Below are 18,780 nucleotides of genomic sequence, written 5' to 3' on the forward strand. Positions count from 1 at the left end.
CCTGTAATCCCAGCTACTCTGGAGGTTGAGGCATTAGAATCACTTGAACCCAGGAGGCAGAGTTTGCAGTGAGCCTAGATAGTGCTACTGTACTCCAGCCTGGGTGACAGAGTGAGACTCTGTATCGAAAAAAAAAGTTATTGGCAGTCAGCCACTAGGTTGTAAGGTCCATGAAGATAGGAATTATGTCCGTCTTGCATGCCCAGTGTTTAGCATAAAGTTCTGAATACCGTAAGGGCTCAAAAATATTTCTTAAATATTAAAATGAATTAGATTTTTTATATGTATTATATGAAGTTATCTAATAAATAGTCCAACTAAATGCATTATTTTTGTTTGTTTGTTTTATACAGAGTCTCACTTTGTAGCCCAGACTGGAATGCAGTGGTGCCTTCCTGGCTCACTGCAACCTTTGCCTCCTGGGCTCAAGTGCTTCTCATGGTTCAGCCTCCTAGGAAGCTAAGATTACAGGTGCCTGCTACTACACCTGGCTAATTTTTGTATTTTTTTTTTTTTTTTAGTCAAGACGAGGTTTCACCATGTTGGCCAGGCTGGTCTTGAACTCCTAACCTCAAGTAATCCACCTGCTTTTGCCTCCCTAAGTGCTGGAATTACAGGCATGAGCCACTGTGCCTGGCCAGCATTCTTTATAATAGCTCGTTTCTTTATAAATCACTTAGAAATTATGAAATTTTCTTGTCATTAGAGCAAGATGATTATAGTAAATACTTATTTTAACAATATAAAAATTCCTCCACCCTTAAGGACATATTATTGATATCTTGCCATTATGGATGGAATATATAGACTAGAAAACTTTATATTAGTCTGAGTATTGTAACTAATAGAGTCGTAAAGTGCAAGGAGATTCTATTCATCCTTGTTAAAGTATAGTTTGCTGACCAATAGCATATTTGGGAGCTTGTTCAAAAAATATCTAAAAACATTTTTTTTTTGAGACAAGATCTCACTCTGTCACTGCACTGGAGTACAGTGGCACAGGTATGGTTCACTGCAGCCTCGACCTCCTGGGCTCAAGCAATCCTCCCATATCAGCTTTTTGAGTAACTGGAACTACAGGCCTGTGCCACTGTGCCCAGTTAATTTTTAATTATTTGTAGACACAGGGTCTCATATGTTGTCCATGCTGGTCTTGAACTCCTGGGTTCAAGCATTCCTCCTGCCTCAGCCTCCCAGAGTGTTGTTGGGATTATAGATGTGAGCTATTGTGCCTGGCCCAAAATGTAGATCTTCATGCTTTTTCCTAGACATACTGAATTAGAAACTCATGTAATTGTATGCACAATAAAGTTTAAGCATCATTGCTGTAGATTATAGGATTATTTAATTATAAGTGAAAATGAAATTTTTTTGCATTTTTCTTTGTATTCTTAATGACATTTCTTGTGTTTTCAAAGGAATAATCACACTCTCTTTGGTGTTTTAAATTATACTAAGACTCCTGGAGGGAGTAGACGACTTCGTTCTAATATATTAGAACCTCTAGTTGATATTGAAACCATTACCATGAGATTAGATTGTGTTCAAGAACTGCTTCAAGATGAAGAACTATTTTTTGGACTTCAATCAGGTAAATAAATATTATTTAATTTTATAAATATAAATTATTGAAAATACAATTGGCTTAGTTATTTTTCCATGTTTCTGAAAGACAAGTAATTAAGGTGTAAATTCTTGTATTTTATGAAAGCTATTTTCCTGAAATTTTCTACTGAATCCTATAGTAAATAATTTCAGAGGTACATTATGAAATATCTTTTGATTTCCTGGATGCTTTTCTTTTCCAATGTTTTTTCTTTTCTTTCTTTCTTTTTTTTAATTGTTGTTCATAGATATCTTCTATTTTTTTCCTCCATGGAAATTTTCAAAGAAAGGAAGATTTGTCCAGACTAGATAGTTATCAACAGATAGGATGTATAAGTTTCCTAGCCTGCTGTAAAAACTACTACATATTCCATGCTTTAAAACAACAGAAAGATTTTGCCTTATAGTTCTGGAAGCTAGAAGCTGAAAATAAGGTGTCAGAAGAGCCATGCTCCCTCTGAAACCTTGGGGGAGAATCCTTTGCCTCTTCCTAGCTTTTCGTGGTTGCTGTCAGTCCATTTCGGGCCTTGGCTTACAGGTTCATCATTGCAAACTCTGCTTCTATTGTCATATTTTTTTCTCCCTGTGTGTCTTCACATTGTCTTTTTTTTTTTTTTGAGACAGAGTCTCACTCTGTCTCTAGGCTGGAGTGCAGTGGTGCGATCTCAGCTCACTGCAACCTCTGCCTCCCAGTTTCAAGCGATACTCCTGTCTCAGCCTCCCAAGTAGCTGGGAGAGGCATGTGCCACCATGCCCAGCTAATTTTTGTATTTTTAGTAGAGACGGGGTTTCATTATGTTGGCCAGGATAGCCTTGATCTCTTGACCTTGTGATCTGCCCGCCTCAGCCTCCCAAAGTGCTGGGATTAGAGGTGTGAGCCACAGCACCTGGCCCACATTGTCTTCTTATAAAGAAACTAGTCATATTGGATTAAGACTTACCTTAATAACCTCACTTTAACTTGATTACATTTGAAAAAACCCAATTTTCAAATAAGGTCACACTCACAAGTACCAGGAGTTAGGACTTCACAATATCATTTGAGGGTCACAATTCAACCCATAATAACATGGGAAAAGAAAATTGCCCTTACCTCAAGATCTGTTTCTGGAGAACCCAACCTAATACAGTCACCAACAGGCATATTGTTTTTTTTTTTTTTTTCACTCTAATTTCTGGGATACATGTGCTGAAATGTGCTCAACATGCAGGTTTCTTACATAGGTATACATGTGCCATGGTAGTTTGCTGCACCTATCAACTTGTCATCTAGGTTTTAAGCCTTGCATGCATTAGGTGTTTGTCCTAATGTTCCTTCCTCCCCTTGCCCTCCACCCACCAGCAGGCCCCATTGTGTGACATTCCCCTCCCTGTGTCAATGTGTTCTCATTGTTCAACTTCCATTTAGGATTAAGAACATATGATGTTTGGTTTTCTGTTCCTGTGTCAGTTTGCTGAGGATTATGGTTTCCAGCTTCATCCATGTCCCTGCAAAGGACATGAGCTCATTCCTTTTGTGGCTGCATGGTATTCTATGGTGTATATGTGTCACATTTTCTTTATCTAGTCTATCATTAATGGACATTTGTGTTGGTTCCAAGTCTTTGCTATTGTAAATAGTGCTGCAGTAAACATACGTGTGCAAGTGTCTTTATAGTAGAATGATTTATAATTTTTTTGGTATATACCAGTAATAGGATTGCTGGATCAAATGGTATTTCTGGTTCTAGTTCCTTGAGGATTTGCCACACTGTCTTCCACAATGGTTGAACTATTTTACACTCCCACCAACAGTGTAAAAGTGTTCCAGTTTCTCCACATGTTCTCTAGCATCTGTTGTTCTCTAACTTTTTAATGATGGCCATTCTAACTGGCATGAGATGGTATTTCACTGTGGTTTGAATTTGCATTTCTCTAATGACCAGAGATAATGAGCTTTTTAAAAATATGTTTGTTGGCCACATAAATGTCCTCTTTTGAGAAGTTTCTGTTCATATCCTTCACCCACTTTTTGATGGGGTTGTTTTTTTCTTGTAAATTTGTTTAAGTTCCTTGTGGATTCTGGATATTACACGTTTGTCAGATGGATAGATTTCAAAAGTTTTCTCCCATTCTGTAGGTTGCCTGTTCATTCTAATGATAGTTTCTTTTGCTGAGCAGAAGCTCCTTAGTTTTATTAGATCCCATTTGTCAACTTTGGCTTTTGTTGCCATTGTTTTTGGTGCTGTAGTTATGAAGTCTTTGCCCATGCCTATGTCCTGAATGATATTGCCTAGGTTTTCTTCTAGGATTTTTATGGTTTTAGGTCTTACCTTTAAATCTTTAATCCATCTTGAGTTAATTTTTGTATAAGGTGTAAGGAAGGGGTCCAATTTCAGTTTTCTGCATGTCTAGCCAATTTTCCCAGCACCATTTATTAAACAGGGAATCTTGTCCCCATTGCTTGTTTTTGTCATGTTTGTCAAACATCAGATGGTTGTAGATGTGTGGTGGTGTTTCTGAGGCCTCTGTTGTGTTCCATTGGTCTACATATTTGTTTTGGTACCAATGCCATGCTGTTTTGGTTACTGAAGGCCTGTAGCATAGTTTTAAGTCAGATAGCATAATGCCTTCAGCTTTTTTTTGTTTGTTTGTTTGTTTAGGATTGTCTTGGGTATACAGGCCCTTTTTTGGTTCCATATGAAATTTAAGGCAGTTTTTTCTAGTTCTGTGAAGAAAGTCAATGGTAGCTTGATGGGAATAGCATTGAATCTATAAATTGCTTTGGGAAGTATGGCCATTTTCAGTGTTGATTCTTCCTATCCAAGAGCATGGATTGTTGTTCCACTTGTTGTATACTCTCATTTCCTTGAGCAGTTTGTAGTTCTCTCTGAAGAGGTCCTTTATGTCCCTTGGAATTTGTATTCCTAGGTATTTTATTTTCTTGGTAGCAATTGTGAATGGGAATTCACTCATGATTTGGTTCTCTATTTGTCTATTATTGGTGTATTGCAATGCTTGTGATTTTTGCACATTGATTTTGTGTCCTGAGACTTTGCTGAAGTTGCTTATCAGCTTAAGGAGTTTTTGGGCCCAGTTGATGGGGTTTTCTAAATATACAATTGTGTCATCTGCAAACAGAGACAATTTGACTTCCTCCCTTCCTATTTGAATACCCTTTATTTATTTATTTCTTTTGCCTGATTTCCCTCACCAGAACTTCCAATACTCTGTTGAATAGGAGTGGTGAGTGAGGGCATCCTCGTGTTGTGCCAGTTTTCAAAGGGAATACTTTTAGCTTTTGGTCATTTAGTATGATATTTGCTATAGGTTTGTCATAAATAGCCTTTTTTTTTTTAGATGGACTCTCACTCTGTCACCAGGCTGGAATGCAGTGGAGTGATCTCGGCTCACTGCAACCTCCGACTCACTGGTTCAAGCTATTCTCCTGCCTCAGCCTCCTGAGTAGCTGGGATTACAGTCATGCCCCACCATGCTCAGCTAATTTTTATATTTTTAGTAGAGACAGGGTTTCACCAGGATGGTCTCAATCTTCTGACCTCATGATCCACCTGCATCCGCCTCCCAAAGTGCTGGGATTACAGGCATGAGCCACCGTGCCCAGCCTAAATAGCTCTTATTATGTTGAAATATGTTCCATCAATACCTAGTTTATTGAGAGTTTTTAGCATGAAGGGGTGCTGAATTTTATTGAAGGCCTTTTCTGCATCTCTTGAGCTAATCATCTGTTTTTTTGTCATTGGTTCTGTTTATGTGACAGATTACATTTATTGATCTGCATATGTTAAACCAGCCTTTCATCTCAGGGATGAAGCCAACTTGATCATGATGGATAAGCTTTTTGATGTGCTGCTGGATTTGGTTTGCCAGTATCTTATTGAGGATTTTTGCATCGACATTCATCAGGGATGTTGACCTGAAATTTTCTTTTTTTGTTGTGTCTCTGCCAGGTGTTGGCATCAGGATGATACTGGCCTCATAAAATGAGTTAGGGAGGAATCCCTGTTTTTCTATTGTTTGGAATAGTTTCAGAAGGAATGGTACCAGCTCCTCTTTGTACCTCTGGTTGGATTTGGCTGTGAAACTGTCTGGTCCTGGGCTTTTTTTGGTTGGTAGACTATTAATTACTCCCTCAATTTCAGAACTTGTTATTGGTCTATTCAGGGATTCAACTGTTTGATTTAGTCTTTGGAAGGTGTATGTGTCCAGAAATTTATCAATTTCTTCTAGGTTTTCTAGTTTATTTGTATAGAGGTGTTTATAGCATTCTCTGATAGCATTTGTATTTCTGTGGGATCAGTAGTGATATCATACCCTTTATCATTTTTTATTGTGTCTATTTGGTTCTGCTCTCTTTTCTTCTTTATCAGTAAGGCTAGTGGTCTATCTATTTTGTTATTTTTTTCGAAAATCCAGTTTCTGCATTCATTGACTGTTGAAGGGTTTTGTGTGTCTGTCTCCTTCAGTTCTACTCTTATCTTAGTTATTTCTTGTCTTCTTTTAGCTTTTGAATTTGTTTGCTCTTGCTTCTCTAGTTCTTTTCTAATTGCAATGTTAAGGTGTCTATTTTAGATTTTTCCCACTCTCTGATGTGGGCATTTAGTGCTATAAATTTCCCTCTTAACCCTGCTTTAGCTGTGTCCCAGAGATTCTGGTACATTGTCTCTTTGTTCTCATTGGTTTCAAAGTACTTTGTTATTTCTGCCTTAATTTCATTATTTACTTAGTAGTCATTCTGGAGCAGGTTGTTTAGTTTCCATGTAGTTGTGTGGTTTTGAGTTAGTTTCTTAATCCTGAGTTCTAATTTGATTGCACTGTGGTCTGAAAGACTTTTGCATTTACTGAGGAGTGTTTTACTTACAATTATGTGGTCGATTTTAGAATAAGTGCTATGTAGTGCTGAGAAGGATGTATATGCTGTTGATTTGGGGTAGAGAGTTCTATAGATGTCTATTAGGTCTGCTTGGTCCAGAGCTGAGTTCAAGTCCTGAATATCCTCATTAATTTTCTGTCTTGTAGTCATCAGATTCACCAAGGTTGAAATGAAGGAAAAAATGTTAAGGGCAGCCATAGAGAAAGGTCAGGTTATTTACAAAGGGAAGCCCATCAGACTCACAGTGTATCTCTCTGCAGAAACCCTACAAGCCAGAAGAGAGTGGGGACCGATATTCAACATTCTTAAATAAAAAAAATTTTCAACCCAGGATTTTATCCAGCCAAACTAAGATTCATAAGTGAAGAAGAAATAAAATCCTTTACAGACAAGCAACTGCTGAGGGATTTTCTCACTACTGGGTCTGTCTTACAAGAGTTCCTGAAAGAAGCACTAAATATGGAAAGGAAAAACCAGTACCAGCCACTGCAAAAACACACCATAATATAAAGACCAGTGACACCATGAAGAAACTGCATCAACTAATGTGCAAAATAACCAGCTAGCACCATGATGAAAGGATCAAATTCACATGTAACAATATAACCTTAAATGTAAAGAGGTTAAATGTCCCGGTTAAAAGACACAGACTGGAAAATTGGGTAAAAATTCAAGACCCATCAGTGTGCTGTATTCAGGAGAACCATCCAATGTGCAAAGAGTCATACAGTCTCAAAGTAAAGGGACGGAGGAGTATTTGCCCAGCAAATGGAAAGCAAAAACAAAAGCAGCAGTTGCAATCCTAGTCTCTGATAGGACAGACTTTAAACCAACAAAGATCAGAAAAAACAAAGAACATTACATGATGGCAAAGGGATCAATGCAACAAGAAGAGCTAACTATCCTAAATATATATGCACCCAATACAGGAGCACCCAGATTCATAAAACAAGTTCTTAGAGACCAACGAAGAGACTTAGACTCCCCCACGATAATAGTGGGAGACTTTTAACACCCTACTGTCCATATTGTTAAATTTAATAGACACATTAATTCTCTTATTTGAATAAGAAAATTGCTCTTGGGCAAAGTACATCAACAGATACTTCTCAAAAAGAAGACATACAAGCAACCAACAGATGAAAAAATTCTCAACATCACTAATTATCAGAAAAGTACAAATCAAAACCACAATGAGATACCATCACACACCAGTCAGAATAGCTATTAAAAAGTCAAAAAATAACAGATGTTGGCAAGTCTGCAGAGAGAAGGGAATGCTCATATGTTGTTGTTAGGATTGTAAATTAACCCTCTGTGGAAAGCAGTTTGAAGATTTCTCAGAGAACTAAGAATAGAATTTCCATTCAAACCAGCAATCCCATTACTGCATATAAACCCAAAGGTAAATAAATTGTTCTACCAAAAAGACACCTGCACTCATATGTTTATCACAACATTATTCCTGGTAGCAAAAACATGGAATGAACCCAGGTGCCCAGTAACAGTGGATTTAGTCGAGAAAATTTGGTACGTATACACCTTGGAATACTATATAATCATAAAAGAATGAAATAATCTTCTTTGTAGCAGCCTGGATGTAGCTGGAGGCCATTATTCTAAGTGAATAAACACAGAAACAGAAAACCAAATATTGCATGTTCTCACTTGTATGTCGGAGGTAAATATTGGGTACACATGGGGATATAAAGATGAGAACAGTAGATATTGAGGACTCCAAAAGGAGAGAGGAGTGGGGCAAGGGTTCAAAAATATTGGGTACTGTGTTTACTATCCAGGTGCCATATTCAATCGAAGCCCATACTTCAGCATCACACAATATATCTGTGCAACAAACCATGCACATGTACCCCCGATCTAAAATAAAATTTTTTTAGAAAGGAAAAGAAAGTTGCCTTTGCAACCTGGCTGTTTGTCCACTGGCATGGCAGTACTGTTTTCTTAAATCCGTAGATGGAAGGATAGTTTATATTCACTACTCTGTCCAATTTTTGGTTGCTTGCAGCTTGGTCTGTCTGCCATACCTCCATTTGCCTGACTACCCCAGCTGGTGTTCTGGTAGTCAAAATGAAAGTGGTACATGAAAATCTAGAAGGCGTTTAAGACCTTCAGGTTTTCTTCAGTTCAATTCCAAATACTTTTAATTAGTGTAATTCCTTCATAATTCTAGTATTATATTGACTGTGACTCTGCCTGTCCAATGTTGTTCACCATATTCTTTTTTAAATATATATATTCATGTGTATTTAGTGAGACTTTGGGAAAGGCAAAAAGAGACCATTTTTAACTATCCTTGTTAACAACAACATCTTGTTGGTCTACCTATACTTGCTCTTTAGTATAATACATAAGTGCTAGGAATATGAAAATCATTTAATCATGTTACATTGGTCAAGCTCCAACCAGTTATCTTTTTTAACTTTCTGCTACCAAATATGCATTTATACTTATCTATTTTCACTCACTTTGTGTAAACTGGAAGTGGTATTCTCTAGCTAATTCCTCCATCTGTGTGCTCTGGATCCCATCGTTGCACTTATCTCCTGAATCTTCATTATTTTTCTCTCTATGAGCTTCTTCTAAGAGGATTCAAACTTCCTCATATCTCTCCCATCTTTGTAAAAGTTCTCCCTGGACTTCATCTTCTCCAGCTACCACTATATCACTTCTCTATTCATAGCCAAATCTGTTGAAAAACAAATTTCCTATGCTCGCTATCTTCTTTTCATCACCATGTCTCAATGTGTTGCAGTCTTATTTCTGTGCCCAGTACTGCGCTGAGACTGCTCTTGTCAAGGTCACCTTAGCAAATCTTGTCGGTTCTCTGTTCAGAACATCTTGGATCCCTTTTACCTTTCAGTATACACCTTTTGCTGCTCTATGTGCCTAGTGGCCCACACCTGGACTCTTTTTCAAGGCCTACCTTCAGGCTGTTAGAGCAGTCTGTTCTTAAGTACGGAGTAACCAAAGTGCCTGGTAGCCCTTTAAATAACTGTATGGTATGAAGGTATGAACACCCAGCTCTTTCACATTGATTTGGCAAAAACCTGAATATAACTTAAACTCCAGAATTCCTTTGCAAAATCAGTTGAAGTTACCTCCCACACCACTTTGCCTGAAATCACACTGTTGATTAGCTTCGTTTCCCTTCTCTGTCCTTTTCTTACTGCTCTGCTGGTTTCTTCTCAAAGCTGATTCTTCTTTTCTTTTTTTTTTCTTTTGACTGCTTTTCTTTTTCTCTTTTCTCCCTTCCTTCCTTCCTCACTCCCCCTTCCCCCTCACCCCTCCCTCCTCCCCCTCCCTCTCTCCCCTTCCTTCCCCCTTCCTCCACTTCCTCCCCTCTTTTCCTCCCTTCCTCTCTTCCTCCCTTCCTCCCTTCCTCCCTTCCTCCCTCCCTCCCTCCCTCCCTTCCTTCCTTCCTCCCTTCCTCCCTTCCTCCCTTCCTCCCTTCCTCCCTTCCTCCCTGGGCTACAGTGTGGTGGTGCGATCTCAGCTTACTGCAACCTCTGCCCCCTGGCCTCAAGCAGTCCTCCAACCTCAGCCTCCCAAGTAGCTGATATAACAGGCACATACTGCCACACTTAGCTAATTTTTATATTTTGGGTAGAGTTGGGGTTTCACCATGTTGCCTAGGCTTGGAAGCACATTCTTAATAAGGTCCTTGCCTCAGGGTCTTTTTCTGGAGAGCCCAACCTAACACAGTCACAAGAGGCATATTGTTAAATTTAATGGACACATCAGTTCTCATATTTGAATAAGAGAAATATCCACAATTTATTTGATACTGCTGAATATCTGTCATTATTGAATGACTGCCTTTCTTTGCTTCTGTGATTATACAATCTCCTGATTTTCTTCCTACGTCTTTGTGGTTTCCTTCTGAGTCTTTTTTATATACTTCTCTTTTTTGCTTGTTTCCTAAATGCTATGGCATAATCAAAGATATGTGCTGGGTTGTCCTTTTATCCTGAATATCCTTATTATATGACTTATCCACTTTCTTGATTTTATAATTATTATTCACATATTCATGACTTCCAAAGTTACATCTCATGCCTACATATCTCTCTAGACCTTTGGACTCAAATATCTTATCACCCTCTAAGCATTTGCTATGATCTGCATGTTGTACTTCTCTAAAATTTATATGTCGAAGTCCTCACCTTCAAGGTGATGGTATTAGGAGGTGGGGCCTTTGAAAGGCGATTACGCCAGGGGAGCAGAAGCCTCATGAATGGGATCAGTGCCCTTATAAAAAAGGCTTAAGACAGACTCTTTTCCCCTTCTACCATGTGAAGATAGAGCGAGAAGGTGCCATCTATTAGCCAGAAAGTGGGCTCTTACTAGACACTGAATCTGCCCAGCACTTTGATATGAGAATTTCCCAGCCTCCAGAACTGTAAGAAATCAATTTTTCTTGTTTATAAACGACTTAGCTTGTGGTAATTTTTTTTTTAGATGGAGTTTTGCTCTTGTTTCCCAGACTGGAATGCAATGGTACAATTACAGCTCACTGCAACCTCCATCTCCTGAGTTCAAGCAATTCTCTTGCCTCAGCTTCCCAACTAGCTGAGATTACAGGCTCCCGCCACCACACCAGCTAATTTTTGTATTTTTAGTAGAGATGGGGTTTTACCATGTTTGCTAGGCTTGTCCTGAACTCCTGACCTCAGGTGGTCTGTCTGCCTCGGCCTCTCAAAGTGCTGGGACTACAGGCATGAGCCACTGTGCCCAGGCACATCTTCTTTTCTAAGTCAGTTCTTCCAGGTTTCAGTATTTTAATAAACTATAAAAATTACCCTCCCAGTCTGCCCTATGCCCTGCTCCCCTACTTTATTGTGTGTTAACGTAAATTAAACAACATTAAGATATAGAAAACATGTCTCACGCCTATAATCCCAGCACTTTGGGAGGCTGAGGCAGGCAGATCACTTTAAGTCAGGTTTGAGACCAGCCTGGCCAACATGGTGAAACCCTGTCTTTACTCAAAATGCAAAAATTAGGCAGGTGTGATGGTGGGCACCTGTAATCCTGGCTACTAGGGAGGCTGAGGCAGGAGAATCGCTTGAACCTGGGAGGTAGAGGTTGCAGTGACCTGAGATTGTACCACTGCACTCCAGCCTGGGCAATAGAGCAAAACTCTGTAGAAAAAAATATATAGAGAGAAAACAGAGAAATGTTTATTTATAGATACCAATTTGAAATTTTTAGTCATAAGGAATTTTAAAACTTAAAATATATCAAAATAAAAGTTTAAAATACAATTTCAACACATTCAACAGTAAATCAATAGTTTAACAAATATGTTAAGCTGTTATGTCCTAGCTTTATATGAAAATTAGCCAACAAAACATGTATTTACAATACAATAAGTGTCATAACAAGATACTATAGGAAACATGCAGAAAAGATACCTAACACTGACTTGGGGTGTCAGAAAGGCCTGTAGCAGAAGTCACATCTAAACTGGAATGGTAAAAGATGAACTGCAGCTAGCTAGAGAAGCCTGGGAGAAGGGGTTGCAGGGAAGGAGAAAATATTCTAGGCAAAAATTAGAGTTCCAAGGTCAGAAAAACAGCAGATACGTTCAAGTAACTTAAAGAAGCTCAATTAGACTAGAAGACAGAATGAAGAGTAAGGTAGCAAAGTAGCAAGTAGTAGACTACAGGAAAACAGCCATAAAGAAGAGTTTGCATTTTAATTCAAAAGTTGTGAGAAAAGACTCTAAAAAGATTGAAGGATTTTACTCAGATGAGTATTGTAAACACCATCACCCCCCCTCCCCCCCGCCGTCTCCCACAGAGATCTGCTTCCTAATCCCCGGAATTTGTGAATATGTTAACTGATAAAAGGAATTTTCTAGTTAGGATTAAGTGAACAGTCTTGAGATGGAGAGATTATCCTGGATTGTCTCCTGGCCACAGTGTAATCATAAGATTTCTTACAAGAGGGTGGCAGGAGAATCAGAGTCAGAAAGAGAAGACACAAGTACAAAAGCAGAAGTCAGAGGAGGAGAAAATACTCTACTTCTGCTTTTAAAGCTAGAGAAAGAGTTAAAAGCCAAGAAATGTAGGCTGCCTCTAGAAAGTGGAAAGAGCAAAGCAATGGACTCCCCCCAGAGCTTCCAGAAAAATGCAGACCTGCTGACATACTGCTTTTAGCCCAATGAAACTGAGCTCAGAACTGTGAGATAATACATTTATCTCCAGAATTGTGAGATAATACATTTGTATTGTTTTAAATGCCTAAATACGTGGTGAATTTTTACACAAACATTAAGAAATGAATAGAGTGATATGCTCAGAGTTATGTTTTCAAAAGATCACTCAGGCAACAATGTAAAGAAGAGGCTATAATAGCAAGGCTTGAGAAGGGTGACCAAATAGGAGGCTCTTACAAGAAATGAGATGAGAGACTCAAGGTATTCTGGGCTGGAGCAGCAGCCATGGGGATAGAATAAACAGATACATTCAAGAGGTATATAGGAAGGAGACTTGGCAGATTTGATGACTGATTGGAGGGAAGGGAAGAGTTAAGAATGACTTTCATGTATCTAGCTTGCAATAAAGAGGTTGGATATGGAGTTATTCATTGGATATGGAGTTATTATTTAAAAAAAAACCCAGAACCTCCTTTATTAAAGGCATTCTATAGGTGTTAGGGATAAAAAGATGAGGAACATTAAGCTCTCTGTCCTCAAGGACCTTGCATCCATGTTAGGGAAACAGAACTCTAAATAATTTTGACACAATGTGATAAATGCAGTAACAATTGAGTAGTTTATGGAAACACAGGGAAGGGAGTTGGGATAAAGACAGAATCCAGATGGGATTTGCAGAAATAATTTTTCAGCTTTGTCTTAAGGGAAGGAATAGGATTTTAGCAACAGGCGGATCCTAACAGTGATATTCGAGAGGAAAGAAACATGTCTGTGCAAGGTATGTTGAGGTCCATAGGAGTAATGCAGATGTTTTTTGGAAATAGTGGTTAGGATAAAGATCTGGTATGCATGCCATTGGCTATCATCTTGACCTGTCATTTCCTTCTTTCCCTCTCTCCCCTCCTTCCTCTCTCCCTTTCTTCCTCTTTCTCTCCTTCCCTCCCTCACTCTCTCCTTCTCCCTCTCTTCTTTCTTTTGTTCTCTCTCTCTTTCAGAGTCTGGCTCTATCACCCATACTAGAGTGCAGTGGCACTATCATGGCTTACTATAACAAACCTCTGGGTCAAAGTGATTTCTTCTGCTGCAGCCTCCTGAGAAGCTAGGTCTGCAGGCCCGTACCACCATGCCTGCCTAATTTTTATATTTTTTGTAGAGCCAGAGTCTTGCTATGTTGCCCAGGCTGAACTTGAACTCCTGACTTCAATCAGTCCTCCCATCTCAACCTCCCAAAGTGCTGGGATTGCAGGCAATAGACATTGTACCTGGTGTACTTAAGTTGGTATAAAAGAGCTTGCTGTATTTAAGGATTGGCCAGTTGTTATTTATGACTTAAAGCCTTGGAGAATGGCAGGAAATGAGGATTGAGACTAGACTATGAAGGGCCTTTTTATAATGCTAAGGACTTTAATTGTTTTGCTTCAGGTAATATGGAGCTGACCATTCTGAACCCAGAGAGTACTGATGAAATCCTTATTTTAGAAACATTCTGGTTGTAATAATAGATTTGGGGAAAGGAAGAAGGAGGAGTCTGGAAAGAGAAAGAGCAACATGAATGAGAGCTTTAGAGAGTGTGACTAGTAGAATCACATGTAAAATATCATAATATTATTGCTGAGGAAGGAGATCCTTAATCCTCTTCAGCCTTCTACATTGCATCTCAAAAGGAGAAGTTAGAAGTCAACCATAGGAGGGACTGGTTGGCATCACCAGCCAGGTTAAGGGTAAGACCCCTACTGCTAACCACAGTGCCATCTATAGATCACAGATATAGCATGGAGGAATCTTTCTGGAAGGCATTGTTTTTACTTAAACACCATTAAACCCCCACCTAAGTCACGTACCCCATGCCTACTTCATGGATCAGGACCCTTTCACATGTAATTTCTAGAGTTGTAAGCCTTTAAAAGGGCAAGGATTTTCTTTGTTGAGGAGCTCAGCTATTAGGCAACTATGCCACTGCTGCTCCCAGCCAAATAAATCACCCCTTCCTTTCCAGTTTGGTGTTAGAGAGGTTTGTTTCGCAGCAGTTCCTACTTCATTGTGTCATATTGAACATAATGAAGATTATAACAACAATATATTCAGCCTATTCTAATTTTTTAAACTGTTGGCAAAAAGAGTCAAACTCTGTAAAATATTTGAGGACATTTATTCTGAGCCAAATATGAGTGACCATGGCCCATGAACACAGCTCTCAGGAGGTCCTAAGAACATGTACTCAAGGTGGTTGGGGTACAGCTTGGTTTTATGTATTTTAGGGAGGCATGAGACATCAATCAAATACATTTAAGAAATACATTGGTTTGGTTCAGAAAGGCTGGACAACTTAAAGCGGGTGGCATGGCTTCCAGACTATAGGTAAATTTAAACATTTTCTGGTTGACAATTGGTTGAGTTTATCTGAAGACCTGTGATTAATAGAAAGGAATGTTCAGGTTAAGATAAAGGATCCTGGGGACCAAGTTTTATTGTGCAGAGGAATCTCTCAGATAGCAGACTTCAGAGAGATAACAGGTTGTAAAATGTTTTTTATTGGACCTAAAAGAATGCCTGGCTCTTAGTTGATTATCCTGGATCTGGAAAGAAAGGAAGGAAAACAAAAGGGGAAGGGGATTCTCTAGAATGTGGATTTTTCCCAAAAGATACTTTGCAGGGCAATTTCAAGGTATGGCAAGGAAATATATTTTGAGGTTAAATGTTTTATTCCTTGTCTCATAATGTTATACCAGAGTCAGATTGAAAAGCAAGTCACAATATACAGGGTCAAATAAAACCCATCTGATAAGAATCCATGGTTTGCAGGGCATGACTTCCCACACCCCTTAGGTAGGAATTTGGGCCAGGCAGAAAATCAGAGCTTAATCCTCAAAACACAGTTTGAACATGATGAATTACCATAGAAACAGAATATGAGAAATGGGACAGTTCTAGGGGTAGGAAAACTGAAAACTTTATCAAAATATATCTGACAGTTTGAACAGGTAGCAGGTAAAATAAACACTTTCTTATTTTGTGTTTTAAGGGATAACAGTATGAAACCACTTTGACAGCAGGTTAGTAAGTTTACACAGAAACTTTTTTTTTTTTTTTGAGACAGTTTTACTCTTGTTGCCCAGGCTGGAGTGCAATGCCATGATCTCAGCTCACCGCAACCTCTGCCTCCTGTGTTCAAGGATTCTCCTGCCTCAGCCTCCCAAGTAGCTGGGATTACAGGCATATGCCACTATGCCCAGCTAATTTTGTATTTTTAGTAGAGACAGGGTTTCTCTATGTTGGTCAGGCTGGTATGGAACTCCTGACCTCAGGTAATTAAACTGCATTCGCTTCCCAAAGTGCTGGGATTACAGGTGTGAGCCACCCGTGCCCGGCAACAAAAACTTTTAAAGTTTTACATTACAATGATAATAAGCATGAATCATTAAGAAATAGTTATCATTGTTTACTATATTTTAAGTATGGGGAAATGAGTACTTTTTTAACAATCTCTATGTTAAATGGTTAAAGTTTATTATTTATATTTATTTTTATTATTTTTTTTGAGACAGAGGCTGCAGTACAATGGCACAGTCTTGGCTCACTGCAACCTTCATCTCCTTGGCTCAAGCCATCCTCCCACCTCAGCCTCCTGAGTAGCTGGGACTACAGGTGTGCACCATCACACCTGGCTAATTTTTGTATTTTTTGTAGAGATAGGGTCTCACTGTGTTGCCAGGGCTTGTCTCAAACTCCTGAGCTCAAGTGATCTCCTGCCTTGGCCTCCTGAAATACTGGGATTATAGGTATGAGCCACAACTGGGCTGAAATGGTTAAAAGCTTTCTTTTTTTTTTTTTGAGACAGAGTCTGGCTCTGTTGCCAGGCACCAGGCTGGAGTGCAGTGGTGTGATCTTGGCTTACTGCAACCTCCGCCTCCCGGGTTCAAGCAATTCTCCTGCCTCAGCCTCCCAAGTAGCTGGGACTACAGGCGCGGGCCACCACGCCCAGCTAATTTTTGTATTTTTTAGTAGAGATAGGGTTTCACCATGTTGGCCAGGATGGTCTCAGTCTCCTGATCTCGTGACCTGCCCGCCTCGGCCTCCCAAAGTTCTGGGATTACAGGCCTGAGCCACTGCACCCGGCCAAAAGCTTTTTTTTAAAAAAAACACCTGGGGATATTTAAAAGAGATAGATTGCAGTGATCTATAAATTTATTTTTGTAGAACACTGTAAGCTGGAAAATAAATTGAGAAGAATAAAATAAGCTTTTGAGCCATGGTAAATGCAAGACACTTTACACATTATCATAGTCTGTCTGTGTTGTGATAATAAAATAGCTGAGATTGGGTAATTTATAAAGAACAGTGATTTGTTTCTTACAGTTTTGAAGGCTGGGATCTGCAAGGTTAAGGGACCTATATCTAGTGAGGGCCTTCTTGATGCATCATAACATGCCAAAAGGCAGAACAACAAGAGAGCACACATACAAGAGAGAGAGGAAGTGGGGGTCAAACTCATCCTTTTATCCGGAATTTACCTCTGGAACAAGTGACCCACTTCTGTGATAATGGCATTAATCCATTTATCAGGGCAGAGCCCTCCTGATCTAATCACCCTTTAAAGGTCCCATCTCTTAACAAGGTTGCACTGAGATTTAGTTTCCGACACATGAACTTTGGGAACACATTCAAACCATAACATTCTGCTCCTGGCTCCCTTAAATTCATGTCCTTCTTACATGCAAAATACATTCATTCCATCCCAAGTTAACTTGTTTCAACACTAACTCAAAGGTCCAGAATTTCATCTGAATCAGAAATGTGTGTGAAACTCAAGGCATGATTCATCCTGAGGCAAATTCCCCAGCAGCTATGAACCTATGAAATTAAGTAAGTTATCTACTTCCAGAGTGTTGGGACAGGCATAGGATAAACATTCCCATTACAAAAGGGAGAAATAGGCAATAAGAAAGGAGTAACAGGCTCAAGGAAATCACTTCAAACCTGACAGGGAAAACAACAGTAAGTCTTAAAGCTGAAGAATAATCTTCTTTCACTCCATATCCCACATCAGGAGCACAGTAGGGTAGGAGTTAGGCTCTCAAGGCCTCAGGCAGCCTCAGGGCTTAGTCCACCCAGCAGCTCTCACGGTTTGTAGTCTCATGCCTATGACTTTCTCAGACTGTAGTTACATGCTGATGCCCCCATAGTTTTATGGTCTCAAAGTGGGGAGCTGGGGGGTGATTGCCCCACTCCCATGGCTTTACTAGGCATTGACCTAGTGGGGACTCTGTGAATGCTGGCCTTACCCCTATGGCTCCACTAGGCATAGTGGGGGCTTTCTGTGGTAGGCTCTCCTTGGTGGGTCTGCACCTGTGATAAGTCTCTGCCTGGGCCCCAGGCTGTCCTCAACATCCTTTGAAACTTAGGCAGAAGCCACGATGGCTTCATACCTTTTGCATTCTGTGTGCCTACAGAATTAGCACAATGTGGACACTGCCAAGATTTACTGCTTATACCTTCTGGAGCAGTGGGTTGAACTGCAGCTGGGCCCACGTGAGCTGCAGCTTTGGTGGCTGAGAGGCATTATGCCAGAATTGAGGGAGCAGAGGTCCAAGGCGCTGCAGGGCAGCAAATGCTGAGGTCACACAAGCACCTCTCTGGAAACCTTGCCCTTAAGGTCAGATCCCCTAGCTTGCTTAGATCTCTGAAATGTTTTTGGGGTCATTCTCTCATTGTTTTCATAAATAGAACCTGGTTTCTTTCTATACTAGTTTTTTTTAGCAATCACTTGACAACCCCTTTACTATTCTTTGCCAAACATATATTTTATGTGGCCAGGCTGAGAGTTTTCCTGATTTTTTTTATTCTGCTTCTTTTTACATTATAAATGTCATCTTTAAAGTATTTCTCTCTTCTTTCATTTTACTATAAATGGCTGAAAGAAGCTTTGTAACATCTTGAATGCTTTGCTGCTTAGATAGTTCTTCTACCAGATATCCTAGTTCATTCCTCTTGAGTTCTGCCTTCCACAGTATCCTAGGCCATGAATGCAGTCCTCCCAAGTTCTTTGCAACTGTGTAACAAGGATGGCCATTACTCCAGTTTCCAAGATTTTGTTTCTCAGTTCCACCTGAGTCCTCATCAG

General features: G+C 39.6%; 1 protein-coding gene across 24 annotated transcripts in view; it reads left to right on the plus strand.

The window, feature by feature from the left end:
- Nucleotides 1-18,780, plus strand: part of MSH4 (mutS homolog 4) — a 296,009-nt gene that overhangs the window by 23,225 nt on the left and 254,004 nt on the right. For all 24 annotated transcript variants that reach the window (XR_013520182.1, XR_013520189.1, XR_013520196.1 and 21 more), the window contains one exon: nt 1,419-1,591. Coding sequence is in view for 5 of the 24 variants with exons in the window: in XM_035251919.3 (XP_035107810.2) it covers nt 1,419-1,591 (173 nt within the window). In the remaining 19 variants the exon portion in view is untranslated. The remainder of the gene's footprint in view (nt 1-1,418; nt 1,592-18,780) is intronic.

This window comes from Callithrix jacchus, chromosome 7, assembly GCF_049354715.1.
Source record: "Callithrix jacchus isolate 240 chromosome 7, calJac240_pri, whole genome shotgun sequence".
In the NCBI taxonomy this organism is placed as follows: Eukaryota; Metazoa; Chordata; class Mammalia; order Primates; family Cebidae; genus Callithrix; species Callithrix jacchus.